The 22,795-nt window shown below is 55.5% G+C and overlaps 10 protein-coding genes across 10 annotated transcripts; 5 read left to right on the top strand and 5 right to left on the bottom strand.

The window, feature by feature from the left end:
• Positions 1-68: 68 nt before the first annotated feature.
• Positions 69-1,467, bottom strand: LTHEOB_7980 (Methyltransferase type 12; the record flags this gene model as incomplete). The annotated part of the gene is made up of 7 exons (XM_035517406.1): positions 69-119; positions 171-949; positions 997-1,015; positions 1,065-1,087; positions 1,144-1,223; positions 1,273-1,316; positions 1,378-1,467. The coding sequence occupies 7 exons, from the start codon at positions 1,465-1,467 to the stop codon at positions 69-71; spliced, it is 1,086 nt and encodes a 361-aa protein (XP_035370999.1).
• Positions 1,468-2,740: 1,273 nt separating this feature from the next.
• LTHEOB_7979 (Glycoside hydrolase protein) lies at positions 2,741-4,622 on the top strand (the record flags this gene model as incomplete). The annotated part of the gene is made up of 6 exons (XM_035517404.1): positions 2,741-2,873; positions 3,170-3,212; positions 3,268-3,446; positions 3,501-3,717; positions 3,765-3,920; positions 4,295-4,622. The coding sequence occupies 6 exons, from the start codon at positions 2,741-2,743 to the stop codon at positions 4,620-4,622; spliced, it is 1,056 nt and encodes a 351-aa protein (XP_035370998.1).
• Positions 4,623-7,863: 3,241 nt separating this feature from the next.
• LTHEOB_7978 (DNA replication licensing factor) lies at positions 7,864-10,840 on the top strand (the record flags this gene model as incomplete). Its single annotated transcript, XM_035517403.1, has 3 exons — positions 7,864-8,162; positions 8,215-10,669; positions 10,724-10,840. The coding sequence occupies 3 exons, from the start codon at positions 7,864-7,866 to the stop codon at positions 10,838-10,840; spliced, it is 2,871 nt and encodes a 956-aa protein (XP_035370997.1).
• A 698-nt stretch (positions 10,841-11,538) lies between these two features.
• Positions 11,539-11,850, top strand: LTHEOB_7977 (uncharacterized protein; the record flags this gene model as incomplete). Its single annotated transcript, XM_035517402.1, has 1 exon — positions 11,539-11,850. One exon carries the CDS (start codon positions 11,539-11,541, stop codon positions 11,848-11,850), a length of 312 nt encoding a protein of 103 aa, XP_035370996.1.
• Positions 11,851-12,183: 333 nt separating this feature from the next.
• LTHEOB_7976 (Protein bcp1) lies at positions 12,184-13,218 on the bottom strand (the record flags this gene model as incomplete). The annotated part of the gene is made up of 3 exons (XM_035517401.1): positions 12,184-12,750; positions 12,806-13,042; positions 13,120-13,218. The coding sequence occupies 3 exons, from the start codon at positions 13,216-13,218 to the stop codon at positions 12,184-12,186; spliced, it is 903 nt and encodes a 300-aa protein (XP_035370995.1).
• A 325-nt stretch (positions 13,219-13,543) lies between these two features.
• LTHEOB_7975 (Gmp synthase) lies at positions 13,544-15,280 on the top strand (the record flags this gene model as incomplete). The annotated part of the gene is made up of 3 exons (XM_035517400.1): positions 13,544-13,613; positions 13,667-15,190; positions 15,243-15,280. The coding sequence occupies 3 exons, from the start codon at positions 13,544-13,546 to the stop codon at positions 15,278-15,280; spliced, it is 1,632 nt and encodes a 543-aa protein (XP_035370994.1).
• Positions 15,281-15,723: 443 nt separating this feature from the next.
• On the top strand, positions 15,724-16,141 carry LTHEOB_7974 (uncharacterized protein; the record flags this gene model as incomplete). Its single annotated transcript, XM_035517399.1, has 2 exons — positions 15,724-15,856; positions 15,921-16,141. 2 exons carry the CDS (start codon positions 15,724-15,726, stop codon positions 16,139-16,141), a joined length of 354 nt encoding a protein of 117 aa, XP_035370993.1.
• A 320-nt stretch (positions 16,142-16,461) lies between these two features.
• On the bottom strand, positions 16,462-18,787 carry LTHEOB_7973 (MFS transporter; the record flags this gene model as incomplete). The annotated part of the gene is made up of 5 exons (XM_035517398.1): positions 16,462-17,149; positions 17,206-17,273; positions 17,374-17,944; positions 18,064-18,184; positions 18,316-18,787. 5 exons carry the CDS (start codon positions 18,785-18,787, stop codon positions 16,462-16,464), a joined length of 1,920 nt encoding a protein of 639 aa, XP_035370992.1.
• A 734-nt stretch (positions 18,788-19,521) lies between these two features.
• LTHEOB_7972 (uncharacterized protein) lies at positions 19,522-20,886 on the bottom strand (the record flags this gene model as incomplete). The annotated part of the gene is made up of 2 exons (XM_035517397.1): positions 19,522-20,132; positions 20,190-20,886. 2 exons carry the CDS (start codon positions 20,884-20,886, stop codon positions 19,522-19,524), a joined length of 1,308 nt encoding a protein of 435 aa, XP_035370991.1.
• A 628-nt stretch (positions 20,887-21,514) lies between these two features.
• On the bottom strand, positions 21,515-22,018 carry LTHEOB_7971 (uncharacterized protein; the record flags this gene model as incomplete). The annotated part of the gene is made up of 3 exons (XM_035517396.1): positions 21,515-21,654; positions 21,785-21,939; positions 22,002-22,018. 3 exons carry the CDS (start codon positions 22,016-22,018, stop codon positions 21,515-21,517), a joined length of 312 nt encoding a protein of 103 aa, XP_035370990.1.
• Between the last annotated feature and the right edge of the window lie 777 nt (positions 22,019-22,795).

Below are 22,795 nucleotides of genomic sequence, written 5' to 3'. Positions count from 1 at the left end.
TCAACGAGTCTATGAGCAGGAGCGCCGTCTCCGTTTTCCTGTGCTTAGGCGCCATAATTTCTCAACGTCTACGCAGGGCGGCGTGCCCAAAATACGTCAACGGGGAAATAGCTGTGGATCTGCGGTAATGTGAGAACAGACGCTACGGCATGCGCGATAGCGGCACTGACCTGGGGATTATAGAGATCGCTCTTTGCTTTGCGGACAAGTTCCTCTACTTCCTCTTCGGACCAACCAAGGCCATTGGTCAGCACCTTCACAGACAGACCCTGCAAGTTGCCTGCGATGTCCCTTTGGAACAGGATTCCCATAGTCTTCTCTTTCTCCCCTTTCGCCCAAGGACCAAGGGGGAATTTAGTATGAGTTTCCCCGATCGACTCGAAGCCATGCTTTTCCAAGAGGGCTCGGAAATTCGAAGTGGCCATGGAGTCGATGCCCAGATTCTTGAATGCCTCGTACATGCTGTGGCTCCATCTCGTGACAGCAGCATCGGGGCCAGCGCTGCCGTCATCACAGCCAATTGGGACGTGGAACTCCTGGAACTCAACCCATCCACCCGGACGCAGGCTCTGGAAGGACTGTTTGATCAGTTTGTCCCAATTCTTAATGCCCAGCAGCACAGCGCGAGTGTGGATATAATCAAACCGCTCTCCGAAAGTCCAGTCGGCATTAGCATCATCAACAAGGAACTCGCAATTGGGAGGCACATTGTTGGGCTGAATTGGGGAGAGATCGGTGCCAAGCACACGAAGATGAGGGTGTTCGTCGGCGAGTTCAATGCACCAGGCTGCAGGCGTCGTCGGGATTAGTTCGAATGGGAGGAGGAAGAGGCAGCGCTCACCACCGGTGCCACAACCGACGTCGAGAACGTCGTGGACGGAATCAAGGTCCAGGGGTGCAAGATAGTGGGTACCGCTGAGGGCGATGTCCCAGACGCGGTGCTGGAGATCTGACAGGGTCACTTGGGGCGACTTGGTGTGGGGGGGATCTACGCACTCAAGCGATCAATCTCTTCCTGTGTCACGAGTCAGCGTGGATGATGCATGAGGCCGGGGACGCGGTACGTCGTCATTCGGCAGCGAATAGCCTGCAATGGAGATCATCAGCAGCAGAACGCAGCAAGCGGGAAGCAGAGAGACGGACCGCCGTCTTCGATGGCATGATAACGACGGCCATGGGCATAGCGGTAGTCGGTGACGCTTTCGGACAGCGAAGTGGTGGTGCTGCTGACATTTGAGTGTCAATCGTGGGGAAAGAACGAGAGCAGCTCACGAGCCCAGCAGGTCGGTAGAGTCGTCGTCGTCGTGTTGCGAATGCTGCAGGGGCCATGCATGTCAGCGTGTTGCGACGTGAGGGTGTTTGCGATGGCTGACATACGTCGACCGACAGCTGTTCGCCGATGATGCAGGAGGCGGGTGCGGGCGCCGGTGCGGCGGCCGGCTGGTCGTACGCGGGCTGGGCCGGCATGTCGCAACACTGCAATAACGTCGCTACTATTGCGCTGCTGACCTCGCAAACGATGCTGCAAGCTGAAGAGCTCGGTATACTGGCTTGCAGTCGACAGTCGGCAGTGCCGCAGCTGAGTCCCCACTCTTCCCATTGCCGGAAGTGAGCATTTCCGCAGCCCCGCCGTGGCCCAGCCCGGAGAGGATCGATGGCACACACCGTTGAGCCATCGGCCCGCGGACGCGGAAAATTGGCGCGCGCCGTCACGGGCACCATGGAGCTTCCCGCCGGCCACCGTCTCTTCTGCAGCATCGCCACGGGTCATGCCACGCTGCCACCTGTTCCTGCGTTGTCAGGGCGGGTGACGTCGCAAAAAAGATCAATGCCGTGTCAAGCGACTGACGCGACAGCCGCACCGCACCGCCTCATGCCTCCGCCACTGCTCAGCCTCCATACTCCGATGCCTGCACACCCGCGTCTATCGAGCCTCGGCGTGGCCGAGGCGGCCAACCGAAGGGCCTGCTCTGCCTTCTCGTTGGCGCGCTGCGAGTATGCCAGCGCGGATCCTGTCAAACGCCCGCCCAATCGGACCCCGAGACGTCGACACTGCCAGCTTGACGCCGATCCAGCCTGGAAACAGCTCGTTTGGAGCCTGCCTTCGTGACTTTTGCGATGCCGTACACACGCACACGCCCTCGACTCAACATGCACGCGCCCGTTTCATCTCAACGCTGTCCGGATGAACCACCGAATAAGGCGACCTCTGTGGCAATGGCCACCACGTGGACCCTGGAGTTGTGGTAGCAAGCGACAACCGCCGGGAGCTGCCAGGGCTCGAGCCTCATCCTTGAGCCTCTCATGCCTTACTGGCCGCCGCGCCTGCAAGCCCACTTCTCGCCCCACCAATCAGCAATACCAACTGCCCTCCCACCGTTTGATTGGTGCTGGGATACGCCTGTGGTCACCGCTCTAGATGCTTGGCTTGCCTTGCGGAGCCTTCGTCGATCTGCCGTCCAATTGAGGCCCTGCGAAGCCCGGCCGAAACAGCCTCCACCGGCCACTCTGCACGCGCCATGAACCCTTGTGAGATATGCATGCCCGGACCTGGTTCAGGGTACCGTCTCGTGCTCACCGTGTGGGGTCAAGCTTTGCATGCCCACTGCCGGCCGACCTAAGAACCCGTACCTGTCCTGCTTCTGGCCTTTCCAGCTTTTGCGCCCTTTATACCTGCAGAGATGAGGCTGCCACCACCACCTCTCTTGTACCTGCGTTGAATTTCAAGAGCATCTCAAGCATGGCGGCGGCATCCTCCGTCCCGCAAGAGGTGCTCGGCCTCGCCATTTTCGTTGATTGCCTGAGCCTTATTGCCACCGTCCTGGGCCTTCTCTTGTGCTTTATGCTGTGGAACCATGGCGAGCGAGTCTCTTGTAAGCTACGAGCCTTGTTCTCCTCGACCCCTCCGCCCAAACTAACCGGTCCAGACATATTAATGCTTAGCGCATGCACTACCTTTGGAGCCATCGTCGGACTAATCCGTCATGTTGACTACACCCTAAACTGGAGAGACATACAAGAAGAACGATTTGAGCATGAGCAACACTTTTCATACAGTCAGTCCGACATGTTTAGGAAAGCCGACGTGGGATGGCGTTTGGTGCTGAGCTGGATCTGTATGGCCCCTTGCGCGCCCCGAAGCTTGCCATGCACTAATGCCTCGTTACAGCAATATTCACCTACAACGTCGATGCTCTTCTTGTCTTGTTCTGGTCAGTGCTGTCGCTTTCCTCTTCGTCATTCATTCAGCATACTGATGCCCCTCAGGTCGATCGCCCTGTTCATTGGTACCTGGGACATCAGAATGAAGACTTCGAGCAAAAAGATCATGTCAGCCGTCTTCAAGACCTCTGCTATTGTCCTCCCTATAGCCATGTGTGTGGTTTGCAGCAATGACGCCATCCAGCAAATTCCGGTGGCTTATCTGGTTCTCTTTAACTTTATCAGTAAGTTCCAAGTCAGAGGAAGTACAACGAATGCGATACTAACCATCTCTACAGTGGCAATTTGCCTAACGACCGGATCACTCCTTGTAATCGTCGTACTTCTGAAATACCTCCAGAGTCGGAACCTTTTCACGCGCTTTTTCCCTCGTTCAACTGGAAAGTCGCCTTCATTAGGTGGTGGTACCATGTCTAGTGTCGCAACGACACGGACCCAGACCGGCACCGATAAGTGGCTCATCGTTCGTTTTAGTATCATCATGATCTGTCTCCTGTAAGTTCCACCCTGCGAGCCTAGGGGCTTAGCTGATTCTCTTCCAGAGTCTTCGAGACAGCCCAGATCATCTACCAAATCGTCAACTACGAACGCAACCGACACGATTCAAGAGCCGCGGCGACATCGCCAGACTTCAGCATCGAACAGGCAAAGGTCGATATATCTCAAGACATTCCAGGCACGCTGCCAAGCATCATCGCGTTCCTGATCTTTGGAACAACCGGTCCCTTCCGAAAGAAATACGCGCAGGCATTTAAGATTATTTTCTGTTGTACGCCGACACAAAGGAAAAAGTCCAGGAAGGATCCAGTTCCGTGGATGATGTTACAACCTCGAGGAGAGGGCCAAGCATCGTGCACCTCTTTTCCTGAAGGTCTTGATCTGGAGGGCCAAGACAAGCCAGCAACTGGAATTCGGGTCCGAACAGAGATTTCCACATCATCGATATCGAGTGAGACTACGGCGACGGCGGATACTTCCGAAGAGAACCAGAGGCCGTCCATTAAAGATAACATCAAAAGAGTATCTTTTGGAGGTACCACCTTGAGGTCTCAGGATGATCCTATGAGTCCAGCACTGGTATACAGCAACCCAAGCAGCAGAAGGCCTTCCTCGCCAACACGAAGGCATTCTCGAACATTCTCACCTATCCTCAAGACTGGAAGCCAGCTCGGGAGTCCGGATGCTCAAATTATTGGATCGTGGGAATGGTCCTCTCACAACCGCCAAGGATCACTGCCATACAGTCAACAGGACTCCTTGCCCGGCAGCCGAAGACCATCAGCCTCTTTAGGGAGAGAACCATCTGTATCTTCTCTCCATTCACAGCGCTCCTGGAGAAGCCCGTCATTGACGAGCTCCGCAACTCCGCCTCGACCCCGTGCACTTCCTTTGCTCCCTGAGGTGGGAACGGCCTACAGTCCACTCCACGGTCCGACACATAGGAGGGCACCATCCTCTCCACGGAGCCCGCGCTCGAGCAGGGATGATCCCCTGTACCCGCAGCCAATGTCATCTCCGAGGCTGGTGGATGTACCGCCAGTTCCGCGCATCCCTTCGCCGGCAGACTGGCAAAGGGAATCCACAACGACAATTGGAAGCATCCAGATGCTCGCTGAATTGGCAAGGTCCCCGGTCACGTCTCATGCGCCTTTGATACCTTTGGTGCCGAGACCCAGTGCAGATGAGGTCCGGGGTCAGGAACAGGGAAGACGAGAACAAGCCGGCTGGTCTCCGAAATCAACAAGGACCTCGACCGACACGGCGTCTGCAGCATCCAATCGCCCGTCTGGAGAGGGCGCGGTCCCCACAACGGCGGCCCGGTCCGGAAGCACCGCTAGTAATCTCGCTTCGGCTCCGGGCTTCGGTACTCAACGGTTGAACGACCAAGGAACCGCGGCACAGCAGCAGGTGCAAGGACACCGCTCGCACCACAGCCGCAACGGAACTCTGCTAAGCAACAGCGAGATCGAGAACTTGAACCTTGCGGCTGCCCCACCGCGTGGATCCCCGGCTCCATCTGCAGCAACTCCCCCGAGCTACCAATCGCCAGGGGGGTGGATTTGAAACATTTCATGACTTACTTGTACATAATTTTCCGCTTTTCTTTTTCTTTAATCAACCGAACCCTGGTGGCATACATGGGTCCACCTGAGGGAGAACGCTTTGGGAATCACCAAGCGGACAAGAAGTCCTTGGTCCAACCCGATCAGATCTAAATGGAGTCATGAAAAGCAAGCATGTGGGATTACAAAGACTTTGGGAAGTCGGATCCGCACCGGTCAAGGATTAGCCGGTACTTACCGGGTGCGATGAAGAAAGGCTAGAACGAACGATTTATGAATCAGGAAAGGAATGAAAGATACCCGCCTCCACATCCCCCTTGCGCATCCCATCGCTTGATGAGCGAACCCGTGTACACGCGTCGATCTTGAGTAGGAAGCGACCGATGCTTAAGGCTGAGATTTGCTTATTTGCGCATCCTAATAGGTCATAACCGCACTGTAATGCTGCATGAGTCGGCTGTTGTTGAGCGGCTCCGCTCCACGCTCTGGCTGCGCACGGTCGATGTCTTCACTGTCGGGCACCGCACCACTTTCCGCACCCGCATTCAACTCTTACCAAGCAATCACCAAAAGAAAAGTGTTGCACAGCGGGCACCCAAGCTCACCCTAGTCGAAAGCGTGTTCCGTTAAGCTCAAGGCTCGAGATACTACACTGAGCACTCTCGTCTTGCACTTCGAGAACATCCTTTAATTTCCCACTAGCAGGCTAACCGTTTGTATTTCGCTGTAGTTCCTCTTATGCATGTGCCTGTGTTATAATCAAGCTCGGAAGTACATGGTGGCAACCAGCCTACTCTCGACATTGATGGTGGACAAGCCGTTAGGGACAAGATCATCGCGGCACACTGTAGTACACAAACCTCAATTGATGCAGTTAGAATTCGACCTTTCTTAGTGATATCTACAATAATAGAGTGCTTTCAATTTTCTACTCGCAGTATGCTCGTTCAGCACCTGAGGCACTGCGTGGAAGAAAGTTGTTGCCGGTAGCAACAGATGACGCAACTGCAAGGCAAGCGCGCTGGTTTGGACGTCTTCACCCCACTCCTCCCGCAACCATCACTCCTCCGACATCCCTCATTTCCTTTCTCCCGTAAGCCTGTCAGCACATCCCCCCCGACGTATCAACCATGCAGCCCATGCAGCCTGCGCTCGCTCGCCCGCCAGCTACGCGCCCGAGATCCATCCGCGAGTAACCGCGCACGGTTGTTTCTCGGCCTTCTTTGCCGTGTCTCCGTGAGCGCACGTCCCAACGCCCGAAAAAAAGGTTGCTCCACCGAAAGAAAAATTCAACGGCTGCAAGGAAAAGGGGGGGGGTCGGCCTTCATTCCACTTGCCTGCCATCAGTGAATTACTCACTCACCCAGTGGTCTCCTCATAAGGTAAATAGCTCAGCTCATTTTTCAACAGGTGCTTGATCCACTTCGGATCATCCACCAGGGCTTCTACAACCAGCCCCTTTAGCTCAGTGGTAGAGCGCGACACTAGTAATGTCGAGGCCATCGGTTCGACTCCGATAGGGGGCATATCTTTTTGCTGTGCTGTGTGCCCTGATGCAGGGGCGCGTCGTGGGTGTTTGTTTGCTCACGGCCATCCTTTCGTTTTGCGCATCTGGGTGTGCTGAACGGCGTGCATACTTCTGACTGGCGTAATGCAGTGTTGCTTGCTTCCCTGCTGATTGCTAGAACAGATGTGTAATGCTCCTGTTCTTTCTCCCTGAACATGATGATGTGGTTTGACTGGGGAAGGGATAAGCTGGCGTCATTGTGGCCGGTTCACACATTTGGAATAACCTGCCATTATCTGCCAACGCTACATGTTTTCTATGATAACAATTCATTTAACCTTTAAGAGACAGTACATCGCATCAATCAATCCCATCATGATTCTGAGAACGAAATCGAATAATGTTGTCAATAGCCGCGAAGCAGAAGGCATGCAAGTAAGATCAATGGTCTTACCGTAAGCAATTCAGTCTAAAACATATCGCTATGACTAGGAAAACATAGAGAACACCCACTGGGATGTTTTCAAAACGACAAAGTGTGTCCCGTGTGAGACTTGAGAAACCCGGACATAGACAGGCGGAACTTGTTACTCGAGCAGACCGTTGGTGAATCGTCAGAGAGATCATGGGTAATTATCGCAGCTCGCGGCGCCACAAGAATCTGCTGAAGTAAAGAAGTGTTTAGTTATAAGACTTGAACGCCTCGTTGAAAGCTTAGCAGATCCTCGACGGTGTTGCTGTCAGCTATTATGACAAACTCCGTCTCTAGATCCTTGGTCTACTCTAACTCAGCCACAACTACTGTTATTTTAGAAGGTGGCGGTAATATAAGGCGAAGAGGTTGGTAATGCTGCGAAGCTTCATGATGACAGGCTAGTCCACAAACGGAGAACAAATTGGAGTCCGTGCGTGACGCGCGAGTTGGAAAACGCGACGCGACCCAACACGCGTCTGCTCCGAAACTCAGCCGGACGCGCTTTCCCGCTGAAAACACGGCGTTTGCGTCTGCTCCACCAAAACACTCACTCCTCTGTTCACTTCCCCGCATATCACACTTTTGGCGTCGCCAACATGTCTTCGCTAGTTGACGCCGTCATTGGCTCCGACAACTTCGGCCTGGATGCTGCAACTCCCGCATCGGCAGCATCCCAAACACCAAGACGTCCCCGCGTCCGATCATCTTCGAGACCACGAGGCCCGCCGTCTGAGAGTGCTGGCGCAAACAGCGACATCGAAGGCTTCCCGGACGATGAAGTGGTTGGAGCAAGGGGAACTGTCCGCCGGTCAGCAGGGCCGCGGCAAGACATTCCTCGCGTTGTCGATGTGACTGGAGAAGCTCTCTCGCAAAGATTCGAAGAGTTCCTCGAGAGGTTCGCCTGCTCTTCTGGCCTGACCTGAATCAATTGCGCTGACAAGTTGTAGTTACACAGAAGAGCCTAGCTCATCGGCCGCACCAGCCTCGAGCGTCCAGACCACCGACAAGTACTACGTTGCCCAAATCAATGGCATGCGCCACTACGGCCTATCTACCCTCTACATCGATTTCACGCACCTGATGAGGCATGAAGATGGTGTTGTCGCGAATGCTATTGCGAACGAATACTACCGCTTCTTGCCCTACATGATTAGAGCCCTCAACAACCTGATCGCAAAGTACGAGCCGGAATACTTCAGAGAGCACAGGCAGCCCAACTCAACCTCCTCTGTCGCTGCCACCTCCTCTATCGGCGACTCTGCAGGCGACGAGTCCAAGCTGTCAAGCAAGACTCCCAACCAGCAGACCGACAAGCTCTTTTCGCTTGCGTTTTACAATTTGCCGCTGGTTTCCCGCATCCGACAGCTGCGGACCTCCTCGATTGGAAAGCTCCTCTCAATCTCCGGTACCGTTACAAGAACATCGGAAGTCCGTCCTGAGCTATCATTGGCTACCTTTGTTTGCGAAGTTTGCAATGCTGTTGTTCCCAACATTGAGCAGACCTTCCGCTACACCGAGCCTACACAGTGCCCGAACTTGACCTGCGGTAACCGCGTCGGCTGGCGCTTGGATATCCGGCAAAGCACTTTTGTCGACTGGCAGAAGGTGCGCATCCAGGAGAATAGTTCTGAGATCCCCACCGGCAGCATGCCTCGGACAATTGATGTCATCTTGCGTGGTGAAATGGTCGACCGTGCGAAGGCTGGAGAGAAGTGCATCTTCACTGGTACTGCCATTGTTATTCCCGATGTCAGCCAATTCCGCGTTCCTGGTGTTAGACCTCAAGCCACCAGGGACAACACCAATATGCCCAGGGGTAGCGACGTCGGTGGCAGTGGCGTCTCAGGATTGAAGGCACTTGGCGTTAGAGATTTAACCTACAGGATGGCATTCCTTGCCTGCATGCTCACGCCCGATACTTCCACTCCAGGTCAGAGCTCGACACAGCAGCTTCATGGACAGGCTGGAAATATTCTGGCCTCCCTGAATCAGACCGCCCCGTTGGAAGTTACGCAAACTGGCGAGGAGGCGCAGGCGGAGTATCTTTCTACTCTTTCTCCGGCTGAGATTGAGGATCTCCGCAACATGGTCCACACTAACAACATTTTCATGCGTTTGGTCGATTCAATCGCACCTATGGTTTATGGACACCAAGTTATCAAGAAGGGTCTTCTTCTCCAGCTGATGGGAGGTGTCAGCAAGATTACTCCCGAAGGCATGGCCCTGAGAGGTGACATCAACATTTGCATTGTTGGCGATCCCAGTACCAGCAAGTCGCAGTTCCTCAAGTACATCTGCTCCTTCCTGCCTCGCGCTGTCTACACTTCTGGAAAAGCTTCCTCTGCGGCTGGTCTTACCGCTGCTGTGGTCAAGGACGAGGAGACGGGAGACTTTACCATCGAAGCTGGTGCATTGATGCTTGCAGACAACGGAATCTGCGCCATCGATGAGTTTGACAAGATGGATATAGCAGACCAGGTCGCCATTCACGAAGCCATGGAACAACAGACGATTTCCATTGCCAAGGCCGGCATCCAGGCCACTCTCAACGCCCGTACTTCTATCCTTGCCGCAGCGAACCCCGTCGGAGGCCGCTACAACCGCAAGACAACCCTCCGGGCCAACGTCAACATGAGCGCTCCCATTATGTCACGTTTCGATCTCTTCTTTGTCGTGCTGGACGAGTGTGAGGAAAGTGTCGATCGTCACTTGGCCGAGCACATTGTTGGCATCCATCGCCTCCGTGACGACGCAGTGCAACCAGAGTTTAGCACGGAGCAGCTGCAACGCTACATCCGCTTCGCTCGCACCTTCAAGCCTGAGTTCACCCCTGAAGCTAAACAGACTCTCGTTGAGAAGTACAAGGAGCTGCGTGCCGACGATGCCCAGGGCGGCATTGGCCGCAACAGCTACCGTATCACCGTCCGTCAACTCGAGTCAATGATCCGTCTCAGTGAAGCCATTGCCAAGGCCAATTGCGTCACGGAAGTTACTCCCGAGTTTGTGCGCGAGGCATACAACCTCCTCCGACAGTCGATTATCTCCGTTGAGAAGGATGATGTTGAGGTTGAGGACGAGGATGAAGCTGCCGCAGCAGATGCTGAGGCGGGTGCTGACGCGGAGATGGGCGACGCCAACGCTGGAGAAGAGGCCGGGGCCTCTGCTTCCGCCACGCCAGCACCTCAAAGAGAGAAGAAGAAGATCACCTATGACCACTACATGTCCATCTTGAACATGATGGTGCGTCGGGTGAACGCAGATGCCGCGACAGCTGAGGACGGTGTTGAGGAGGAGGAGCTGCTTGTGTGGTACCTGGAGCAGAAGGAGGCAGAGCTGGAGACGCAGAAAGACTTGGAGGAAGAAAGGGATTTGGCAAAGAGGGTGCTGAAGAGGATGGTCAAGGTAAGCATTCCGTCCGCTCAACCTCACAGAATGTGCATTGCTAACATGTCGTAGGACAACATCCTTATGCAGATCCGTGGTGAAGGTCTCGTAGAGGAGGGTGAGGAGCAGCAGCGTGATGCTAGGGTGGTGTATGTGATGCATCCCAACTGCGCCGTGGAGGATATGTAAGGTGGATGGGGAAGGAAGAAGAAAAAATAACGGGCCAGTTTCGGTCACAAGGTCATGGCGTTCAGAGAAATGTGTTGATACCAATTGTTCATCAGAGGGAGGTGGCAATGATGATGCCTTGTTATATTTACTTGTTTGTTGGCTTAGCATGATCGAAACGAAAGCGTTTGAAGAATACATTGCTTCCGTTGCCTGCACCTGATACGTCACTATGCTAAGGTCTTTAAGGTTATGCTTTCTTATCCTGTCATTCTTGACGGGCGGTGAAAGTGTGTACCGTGAAATGGCTAGTTCTCGATACGGCTATTACACAGCCAACCTTTCTGCCTGCTTATCCGCTTGCCTTGTATCCGGCTCAATCCCTTTACCGAAAACTGGAAGTTGGCCTTCTCTGTCGTTGAAAATCAAGCTTGCACAAACAGACAAACCTCCAGGAGTTGACAAGCAAACGCCAGCTAGATCTACAGAAGACAGCTAGATAGCCTGGGTGCAATCATTACTGGAATTATATAACACCGGCTCGCCGCTGGCACCCGAAGGTCTCGTGTTATTCCACCTCCAGTCTCTATAAATACCACCCTTTCTAGTACCACTTCGTCGTCGACACTACAACCGCAACTCTACAACCGTGACTTCCACAAAACTATAACCCGTGAAACACCACAACCGAAAGCCCATACCCAAACGACGTAGCTGCAATGGCGTCCATCACTGTTCTCCGCGCGGCTTACACGCTCCTTGTTGTCCTGGCCGCTCTCCAAGTCCTTCTTCCCCTCGTCATCGCGCAAGACAACCTTCTCAGTGGTACGACCATCAACTCTACTGCCGTCTCCGATGTGAACGGCACTGAGCACAAAAAGAAGAAGAAGCCCGACAACTACCGTGACCAAGGTGGCAATTGTTACAACTGCACCATCATCGAGAACGGAGGCGTGGCCGGTTTCACCTCGCCAGACCTCGTCACATTGGGCCTGAGCCTTCTTACTTTCCTCTTTGCGAGCTTCCTTTGATAAGGATTGGTAGGTCATGAGCTAAGAGATTTTGCGAGACGGTTGAGGATAGTTCGCTGATCTGATACTAGGCGGAATGACGGTCAACCTTCGGCATGGGATTGGAGGGGCTACTGATACTATTGCGAGGCTGCGGACTTGTCTGATATGCCATCTCTGTGACTAGTGAACGAGGATGGTTTCAGAGAAAGAAATGGGCATAGACAAACAGACACATCATGCAGAAAGGGAATGGGAAATTATCATGACACACATAGCTTCTATATTTGATTTTGGTATCTTCGTTCGTGAAATCCACTGTTTTTCTTTTTGGCTTTTTAACCCCAACAGCAATTATGCCTGAGCAGCAGGGCCGCCAATATACTCAGTCACGGCCTTCACAGCGCCCGCGAATTTGCTCGCTTCGATCAGCATCAAGTGGCCCATAGGTTTGATCCCGGCGTCCTGGAAAGCTCTCTTTGCGTCCGACGCACCCTCATCGCCTTGCTTAGTGTACTCGTACGTCGAATGCGCCAGCGCATGCTTGTGCAGCACCTCGTCCTCCGGGTGGAAGTAGAAGACCTCGGCACCAGCGCTGCCGTCTTTCCTCTTCTTCTTGTTGGGCCGGTTCTCCTCCATGTCTAGCTTGGACTCGACTTCGAGATAGGTCTTGGAGACGATCAGGTAATGCGAGAACTGGTAGGGCTCCTTCTCGTCCAGAGCCCACTGGATCTCTTCCTGCAGCATGGTGTACATGGGCGGCACGATCTCGGAGGGCATGTTGATGAAGCGCTCAGTGAGGATGAGGCCGACTTGAGCGGGAGAGGAGGGATCGAGGAGGGCGGGAAGCTCGGCGAGGGACGGCGAAGAGGAGGCTTTCTGGGCGAAGTATTTCGCAAGGTCCTTGATCACTTGCTTGTCCTGGTTCTGGTTAGCTGACAGCACATGCTATATTTCCCAAGTATCTCAGGCGGACCTTATGCTCGTGCATGTTCAGCACGGTGAGGAAAGCATACGGATCCGACTCGAGGCCGTCAACCTTGACCGTCGAGCCCAGTAGTGGCTGGGCCAGGATCATGTCGGCCAGCTCGGACAGGTTGAACAACTGGTTGTCGACGTCGAAGAGCTGGCGCAGCAGCGTCTTCAGGCCGTGGAAATCGACATCGGGCGACGGATCGAACCATTCGAAGTCGACGTTGAGCATGTCCATGTCCTAGAGCTTGCGCAGCGCATCAGCAATCAGGTCCGCGGGCATGTCCATGGCGCGCGCGCGTAGGGAAGGCGACGCACCTCGTCGCTCTCGTCATCGTCGTCCTCGGCGTGGTTCTTGGGCGGCGGAGCGTCGCCCAGCTCCTCGGGGTCCTTTCTCTTCCTGCTGTCCTTGCCCATTGCTGCGGATGTGCGCGCGGAGTGCTTCGTGAACGGCGGTGGTGAGCGGAGGTTTTGAGGCTAGAGAAAACTGGACCTGGGTAGGATTTTAGTCAAGGCCGACATGTGCAGCAGCGCAAGGCGAGGTGGCGGCCACATATTGATTTATCGCTGCTTATCGGCGAGTAGTCCGCGACTTGATCAGCCCTACGCGGCGGCCGCGCCAGAAAAAAAAGTCCAAAAACCCCACCGGCGCGTCACCCGCCCTCTCTCCTCTGCGTCTGCAAGACTCTCCAGAGCCAGCAGAACGCCGTCCCCCACCACATCCACACACATTCCAGTCACAATGGCAGGCACCGGCGAGCTCCCCATTGAGCCTCACAAGACGTTCGACACCATCCTGGTGTTGGACTTCGGTACTTCTCCGTCGCGCGAGACAGCCAGGCTGTGACTAACACCGCGAAAAAAGGCTCTCAGTACTCGCACCTGATCACCCGCCGCCTGCGCGAGTTCAATGTCTACTCGGAGATGCTCCCGTGCACCCAGAAGATCGCGGATCTTAGCTGGAAGCCCAAGGGTGTCATCCTCTCCGGCTCGCCCTACTCGGTCTACGAGGATGGCTCGCCGCACGCCGACCCGGCTGTCTTCGAGCTGGGCGTGCCCGTTCTGGGCATCTGCTACGGTCTCCAGGAGATGGCCTGGTACCACGACAAGCAGGGCGTCTCCGCTGGCGACAAGAAGGAGTACGGCCATGCCTACCTGAAGGTCGAGAAGCACCCCGGCAAGGCGGCCCACATCGACAAGCTCTTCGAGGGCCTCGAGAAGGACCTCGAGGTCTGGATGTCCCACGGCGACAAGCTCTCCAAGCTCCCCGACGGTTTCGAGATCCTCGCCACGACCGACAACGCTCCCTTCGCGGGCATTGCCCACGGCGCGAAGCAATACTTCGGCATTCAGTTCCACCCGGAGGTGACTCATACCCCGCGCGGCAAGGAGCTCCTGAAGAACTTTGCGGTGAACATCTGTGGAGCCACCCAGAACTGGACCATGGCCAAGTTCGTTGACCAGGAGATTGCTCGCATTCGCGCCCTCGTCGGCGAGAAGGGCCAGGTCATCGGTGCCGTTAGCGGCGGTGTTGACTCGACCGTTGCCGCCAAGCTTATGCAGGAGGCCATTGGCGATCGCTTCCACGCCGTCCTGGTCGACAATGGTGTGCTTAGGCTCAACGAGGCCGCCACCGTCAAGGAGACGCTCAGCAAGCACCTTGGCGTCAACCTGACTGTCGTCGATGCTAGCGAGCGCTTCCTCGGCAGGCTCAAGGGCATCACCGACGACCCCGAGAAGAAGCGCAAGGTCATTGGCAACACTTTCATTGAGGTGTTCCAGGAGGAGGCTAAGAGGATCGCCGAGGAGGCTGCTCACACGCCCAAGGCCGGCGAGATTGAGTGGCTCCTGCAGGGCACTCTCTACCCCGATGTAATTGAGAGTATCTCCTTCAAGGGTCCTAGCGCGACCATCAAGACGCACCACAACGTCGGTGGTCTGCTGGAGGGCATGCACCTCAAGCTGATCGAGCCCCTTCGCGAGCTCTTCAAGGACGAGGTGCGCGAGCTTGGAACTCAGTTGGGCATCCCGGAGGAGCTTGTCTGGCGTCACCCCTTCCCTGGCCCCGGTATCGCTATCCGCATTCTGGGCGAGGTCACTCCTGAGCAGGTCAAGATCGCTCGTCACGCCGACCACATTTTCATTGAGGAGATCAAGAAGGCCGGTCTTTACAGGCAGATCTCGCAGGCGTTCGCTGCGCTGCTGCCGTGCAAGGCCGTTGGTGTGATGGGTGACAAGCGTGTGCACGCGCAGGTCATTGCTCTGCGCGCGGTTGAGACGACGGACTTCATGACGGCTGACTGGTTCCCCTTCGACGGCCAGTTCTTGAAGCGCGTCAGCAGGAGGATTGTGAACGAGGTCGACGGCGTGTGCCGTGTGGTGTATGACAGTAAGTGCAACTATGGAAGTCTGGTTGAGTCGCTTGAGCTAACGGATAGCAGTTACGAGCAAGCCTCCGGGCACGATTGAGATGGAGTAAGCACAAACCTGGGTTGGTGGAGACGTTAAATTCTTGGCACAAAAACTATGGCGTTCAGGGAAAAAGGCACAGGGTCAGATAGATAAAGACTCGGCGATTTGGGCCTAGACACATAAGCAATATGCAGCCGCGCAAGGAGCAATGATGCCAATTGCGGGTCGATTTCCAGGCAAGCCAGCGATGATCCAAGAGCTGCGGCTGATCTCGCGTGGGACGATGGCGTTTGCGGAGGGGCTGGAGGGGCAATGATGCAACCGCGCGGCCGAGGGGCCGGATTGACGTCATTACGTCATAATCCGCTATGAAGAGAAGGAGTGTATAAAATCACCTCTCAACGGCTCCTTCTGCTCTGCACACATACACTTCTCTGCAATATCCAATCCACATCTCTTCGCCCTCTACTCTCCGTTTTCCACGCAAACAAAAACAACCCTACCACAACCATGTCTTCCAACGTCGGCTCCCGCAACATCTACGAGGCTGGTGACCAGAGGAACTACGCCCAGTCCGAGCTCAACACCGGCGCTGAGCGCTTCCACGAGGGCCAGGTCCACAGCCACCAGGCTCTTGACTCCAGTACGTTGCACCGTTCGTGGCTTTTCGCAAGTGATTCACAATGCTAACGTAACACCCGTAACAGAGGATGAGCGTTCCATTGCCAACAAGCTCGCGCGTGAGGAGAAGCGCAAGCACGAGCCCGTCCCCAAGGACATCGAGCAGATCCAGTACGAGAAGGACGCGACTTTGCCCGCCAGAGCCCACGGCAACGAACCTAGCCGGGGCGCGGAGGTTGATCAGCAGCTGCGCGAGGAGGATGAGCAGATGCTGAAGAAGAAGGGCGCTTGGGGCTCCAAGCAGTAAAAAGTTTTTTAAAAAAGACATGTTTCTTGCTTAGAGATTCCTCTTTCATCTTGATACCTGATTCAAAAGGGTATGGCGTCAGGGTATTGGCACCCAAGAGGGTTTTACCTTTTCTTCTTCTGTATTTATAGCAGCTTCAGTGCATACTGCATGCATGAGCATCATCATGAATGAGATCACGATTTGATGCAGACAATACTCCCTTGTGTTTGTCATGCTTGCGCTTAGATGTGTCGATATGACTCTGGCAAAGCTCGATTAAATTATAATTTGTTCCCAACCCGTAATAGAACGCCTAGCCCTTGACCAATGCTGTATAATCAAAGCATAAACAAAAACTCCTCTTCACCACGACGCACTCCCTCATCGTGACTGCTAACCAACGGCACGCCCAGCTCGTCATCCTCCCCTCCTTCCATTCCCACCTCCCTCATCGCCTTCTCCTTCCTCTTCCTATTCTCCCTCGCCAACACCCACCGCAACAGCGCAGCCAGGACCGCGACGCACAGCATGAAGCCGGCACAGGTGCCCATGCCGCGGATGTAGTAGGGGCCCTCCTCCTCGGGGAACAGGCGGGTGCCGAGCAGGGGCCCGCACTGGCCGACGACGTTGAGCACGGCCATGCCGGCGCCCTTGCGGCTGGCCGTCTCCTGGTTGTTGAGGGTCCAGGCGATGATGAGGGTGACGGCGGTGAAGAAGCCGGCCGTGGCCGGGTAGAGGGCGAGGTAGCGCAGGAAGTGGGTCCAGGTGATGGTCGGGTGCGGGTCGTCGGTCGTCGCGGCGTCCAGGATGTCTGTGGCGGCGGGCGGCTGGTGCTGCGACGAGTGCAGCACGCCCAGCAGGCAGATGAGGGTGAAGGAGAAGCACGCGATCAGGGCGTGCATGATGAGCGGGACCGAGCGCGTGCGGTAGCGGTCCGAGAGCGCGGCCGTGGCGAGGACCGTCAGGAAGGAGAGGAGGTAGGGCGGCGCAGAGAGGGCTTGCGAGGTTAGGGATGTGTAGCCCATTCTGGTTTTTCGTGTGTTAGTCTTGGATGCTAGGGATCTGTTGCGGCTGATACACACTCTTTGATGATGGTCGGAAGGAAGACGGGGACGGACGAGAAGGCGACGTTGCAACTGAAAAACATGAACTGCGGCAGACATTAGTATACAACTCGCTTGAAGATAATGGTGTGGCGAAAATGAAGGACAAGACGAGAGATGCAGGAGGCGGATTTCTCCATCACTTACAGCTGTGAGATAGCACTTTGGATCCATCAGCGTCTGCAAGACCTCCTTGAAGTCCACGCCCCTCTTCTTATCCCCTTTCCAGACACCCTCTTCATCCTTCTCCCGCATCTCAGCTTCCTGCTCGCGCTCTTTCCGCAACCTCAATACTGCAACCTCTCTCTCGCGCGCGTTCAGCCAGCGCGCCTCGCCGGGGCCATCGGGAACGAAGCTCCAGGCCCAGACGGCCACGAAGAGGCTGGGAAAGCCCTCAATCAGGAACAGTAGACGCCAGGGTGCCCAAGGCCCACCCTCACCAAGCTTGGTGATCAGCCAAGCAAGCGTACTGGCAAAGGACGTCGACAGTGGCGCGGCAGAGATGAAGAGCCCCGTGCGGAAGGCCAATTCGTCGCGGCGGAAAAAGAAGGAAAGATAGAAGGGCACACCGGGCCCGAACGCGGCTTCGCTGATGCCAAGGAGGGCGCGCAGTGCGAGCAAGGAGCCGAAGGAGGTGCTGAGCGATTGGAGAGAGGCGATGAATCCCCAGGAGAAAACACAGAGCGGAATGTAGATGTGCGGAGGAACGAGGCGGTATCTGCGAGACAGAAAGTACAAGGAGCGTGTTAGCTGAATCAGAGCAACAGATTGAAGGGGCTTTGGGGGAAGTATTTAATGTACTCAAAGCAGACAGGATAGAAATGAGGGAAGCCTAACAGTAGGGTAGCCCATTCAAACAGGATGTAGGTGATGTAGAAAGCCGTGAGAAGCCATTCGTATTGTTCTGAGCTGAGCGAGAGGTCTCTCGACATGCCCGCGATCTTTGCGTTACCGATATCTGCGAGGAAGAGAGGTTTGTATTAGCTCTATTATCCAATGTCACCCCATGCGCTGACGATGCTTCCCCGTATCCCCCTCTTCCAAGCGCGGTGTATCTTGCCCGCAAGCCACAACCATGGTGGCACATACTCGACCGGTCCAAGAAGCTCAGCATGTATAGCAATCCCATGAACAGCACCAGCCTCCTATCCAATCGCTTCACCACCGCCGCCTCTTCGTCCGGCGTGTACAGCTCGTAGTCCTGCACCGCGTCTTCCGCTTGCGCATCGCCCGCCCCACGTCCTGGCAGAAACCGCTTCCCCTCCTCATCTTCCTCGTCTTCCTCATCATCATGCCGGTTCCCGTACTCTTGCTTCCTCCCCAGTGGCGCTAGCCGTATACCCCTGCCGCGCCCCTGTCCGCTGCTGCCGCCGCCTCTGCCCCATTCGACGTCGTCGCCGACATCCGGCTCAGGACGCTCGAGTTCGAGCTCTAATTCCAGATCGCGGTCGAAGTTGTCGCTTCCGGCGCCATTGTTCGACGAGGGGCTCGGGGGTGTGTTGACGCGGCGAGGGGCAGCCGACGAGGAGGAGGACGGGGAGGATGCGTCGACGGCGGCCATGCCCGACCTGCGCTAGTTTCGCAGCGAAGCTGTGTTTGGTGAAGGCCGTAGCCAAGGAACAAATGGGATTACCGTCGCGCTCGGGCGTTGGTCCAAACAAAAAAAGAAGGTTGGACGGGGGTTCTGGTTGCGCAGCTCGAGCGGAGCTACCCCGGTCGGCTGCCCCAGTCGGCTGCCTGTCAGGGCGCGGCGGAGCGGGGAACATGATTCAGGGAGCATCATCCTTGGCAGCGCTTTGTTGCACAGCATGCTGGATGCGGACGTTCAATTCACACAGCGTATAGAGCAGACGGATCTAAGCAGATTGGATGTTGAATTGGAATTTTGATTGGTACCTAAGGTCCCTGGCAGCACCCTAGCCAACGGAAGCCGTAATGAATTCGCACTTGCCCTCCACTCGCTGGGTCACGGCCCTATGCGAAGGCGTCATTTAAGGGTTTCCAACAAAGCAGTGCTGCATGAAAATGAGGCTGAAAACGCTCATGAATAGCATCGCCGAACCGCCCTTTAAATCCATCTTGCAACTCTCCGATCAGAATTGCACGCATGCTCAAGTCTTGGCGCAAACAAATAAAAGTAAAAAGTCTCGGTGCCGGAACGCGTGATTCTTGAAAGTAGTGGACTATGCCGAGGCTGAGCATGCCTCAGAATGAAGTATCGCGTTCCAGCGGAGCAATTCATTCTGAGAACTGTCGTGATCTTTAGTAGCGTCTTCGGGGTTCGCCACAGTGGGTTTACGAGAACCTCGGACGTGGACCTTGGGGAATAGCGGACTCGGCCACTCCATTGTCGTAGTCATCCATGACTTCCTTGAGATTCGCCATCTTCTCCCTGCAGTGCATCACGAGGATGGCGATGGCGACAGTGTTCCAGACGTCGTAATCAAACTTGCCCATGTCGTGCATGTAAAAGTTACGGATCTCCGGTTGTTCTCGCTCGTCGTCTTCATCCTCCAATGCAAAGAAGCCGAACTCCAGCTTGTTGACAACAATGGCGAAGATGGTGGGCGGAGCGCAAAGTTGATTGACAACGACGATGTCCCCACTCTCGTCTATTTCCTCGCCAATTGCGAGATTTACCCTCCATTCTTGCTTGAGCGTGGTAAGGCGCTTGATTATCTTTTGTTCGAAGGCTTCAGGGTCGACATCTTCCGCGGCTGAAAGAACCGCAATAGTTGGAGTAACGTCGGAGACATCGGCATCAGCGAAAGCCCATTTCAAATAGCGACTGATTTCGCTGCGGATCAACTCTTGCGGCTGGCGAGAGGGCGGAGTATTAACCTCCTTCAAGATAGCATCGCGAGCCCTCGAGGGGACTGTCAGAAGCGAGCGAAAGGCCTTCATGGCTGAATGCAGGTGTCAGCTAATGCTCTAGGATGAATTCAATGTCAAATACTACTCACCTCGGAACTGGTTCTCAGAAAGCGCCTTGATGTACTCATCCTTGGGCTTGTCGGCGAAGAGAATTGAAGGCAATGAATCAAAACTGAGCCTCCAGGTCCTCGGGAAGAGTGCTCCCCAACCACGCATGGCAATCTTGACATAAACCTTGATTGGGTCCTCGGCCCAGCCAGCCTCGCGCATGTTCTTCGCATCTTCTTCACGCTGAGCGCGGGCTTTCTCGATGTCGAATCGCTTCAAGTCGGCCTCATCGAATTGCTTGTCGGGCTGCACGCTGGACTCGTTCTTAGGCGAGCGCTTCTTGGACGCAGGTGAGGAAAAGTGAACCAGAGACTCCTCGCTGTCGACAACTGACCAGGATGATTCATCGTCGGCGAGTGCGTCGTTGATGTAGGACCATTCGCCCGTGAGAGACTCGCTGTCCTTAATGGTACTCAGGTTCAGCTCTTCCGCATTATAGTCGCTAGAGGCGGTTCCGAATGACGGCGGAGTGAGATAAGCAGCGGAGCCGTCCAGAGTCTTGAGTCGCTTGTCTGCCTCATGGTGTGAAGCTGGGGAGAGAGGGCGCTTTCCATTGGAGTTGCGGCTGGGAGTAACGGGAGTGTGTGGAGCGCGATGCAGCCATCCCTGGTCCCTGGCAGTGTTTCTCGGGGTCAGATAGCCCAAGACAGCGTCTTTGAGACGCCCGAAGAGCCTCATGGCGGCGGTGTTGAGTGCCTGATGTTTTGACAAAGTCGAGTCGAGGTGAGAATGCAAAGGTCCTCGGCCGCGACAAAGACACGAGCCGGGAGTCGACAAAGAAGCAGCAGATGCGATGTCGAGACGGCGGATAGACGGGAGCGGGCAAGGATAAAGACGAAGACGTTGAACAAAAGAGGTCGGGTCACGGAGGGAGGATCATGATAAGCGGGGTGAAGAATAAGAGGTGACAATGGCTGCGGGCAACCATTGAGCACAATGCTAGCATGTCCGTGCGTGCACAATGGAGCGAGGTGAAGGCGAGGTGAAGTGAGGTGTCGGTGAGCGAGACGCGTTGTCGTCGAGGGAAGGTGCGAGCGCGTGAGCATGTGACGGGGGTGCTCGGCAAAGCTGCCGCTTGCGGTTCCTGCTCTTTCAACGTCAACTCTACTCTCTCTGTGCGACCCGACCCCGCATCACTCAGACATCAGCATTGGAGAAGCATGTCCCATGGCATCTTTCCATTGAGTTATAGTCCGCAGTACTTTACTGAAACCCGGCCGAAATCCCACTCCGCACCCTTGCAAATTACGACTCATGCGCTCCCCTCATCGATAGCACCGTCCTCGCCATATCCGTCAGTCATCGTTCAGTAAAGTCCGACGCAGATGTCACCGCGGACGCGGGCCGTCAGGTGGATCTCGGCCTCGAGGTCGAGCTTGATGCCCACGAGAAGAGCGGCGTCCTTGGCCTTGCCCTCGGCATCAGTAGCGCCCTTGAGCAGAGTGCCTGTTGGGTACATGTCCATCAGTATCGCCGATTCAAACGATTTTTCCTCTACACCAGTCGCCATGTGAGACTGCGGCCTTCCACAAACGATGCTTGTTGCAGTGCTGCCCCGGAGGATTTTTCCACTTACCCGCAGGCTGGCTCAAGCCGCTGGACTGAGGAGGAGTCGGCAGGTGCTCTGCCGTCGGGTGGGCCAGAGCGACGTTCCTGGGCCTGCGGCCACCGCGGGCCTGACCGTCAGCAGACGACGTGTCGGAGGCGTAGTTGCGCTCAGCAGTAGTAACGCTGCGCAAATGGTCAGTCAACCCCAGAGCCAAGGACGCCAAGAGCTTGGGAGAGTATCGTACGGGGCGGTGTCGGCCATTGTGGTGATTGATGCGGTCGTTGATGCTGTGGATGCTTGAGGACTGGAGTGGAAAGATGCTCTGCTGAGTCTGCTGTCCTCAATGCGGTCGAGCACTCTGCCTTTATACACCACGATCTGCACGGTGCCATGGTCGTACAGGGTCGGTACTGCTCATCGGCTTCCTGCCTCTGAGCTGGCGCTGCAAAAGCAAGCCGGTATGCACTGCCAAATGTCTTTGGGCCCGACAATTATCGTTCGATCAAGCCAGCAAATCAAGTCTGCTAACAGAAAGCAGAATGGATCCTCTAGCGTGGTGTTCTGGCCGAGGAGTTGGCTCCGTGCTTTACCCCATACGGAAGCGAAGTCCAAGCCGCCTGGGACCAGGGCGCATTCCTGAAACTCGGCAGGCATTGGACAATCCGACGTACTGAACTGAGTGTCTCCTGACATTTTCTGGGATGTAGCCGCTTGGGAGACCCAGCAGCGCGGCTGGGTAGAAAAAGAAAAGAGGCCTCGAGCTCTAGCGCCAACCCGCCCACGCTCGTGCGTCCAATTGTGTAACGCCTTGTACCAGGATGCTCAATTTAGTGGCCGCGGGCCGTTCCGCCAGGCCAGAGCCCCCCACACCAGCCAAGGAGGCCTTGCACGGCCTTGCAGAAATGCACGTAAGGGTGTGCAACCTTGGCTCTATTATCAGGCCACATCAGCACTCCGCACGCAATAAGGCTCCCGATGCGCGGCAGGGATCCACGATCAAGCCAACGCCAGCCTCAGCCTTTCAATTGGTGCCATTGG

Source organism: Lasiodiplodia theobromae, assembly GCF_012971845.1.
Source record: "Lasiodiplodia theobromae strain AM2As chromosome Unknown scaffold_24, whole genome shotgun sequence".
Lineage (NCBI taxonomy): Eukaryota > Fungi > Ascomycota > Dothideomycetes > Botryosphaeriales > Botryosphaeriaceae > Lasiodiplodia > Lasiodiplodia theobromae.
Note: the sequence above shows the minus strand (reverse complement) of the source record. Positions and strands in the feature narration are given on the sequence as shown.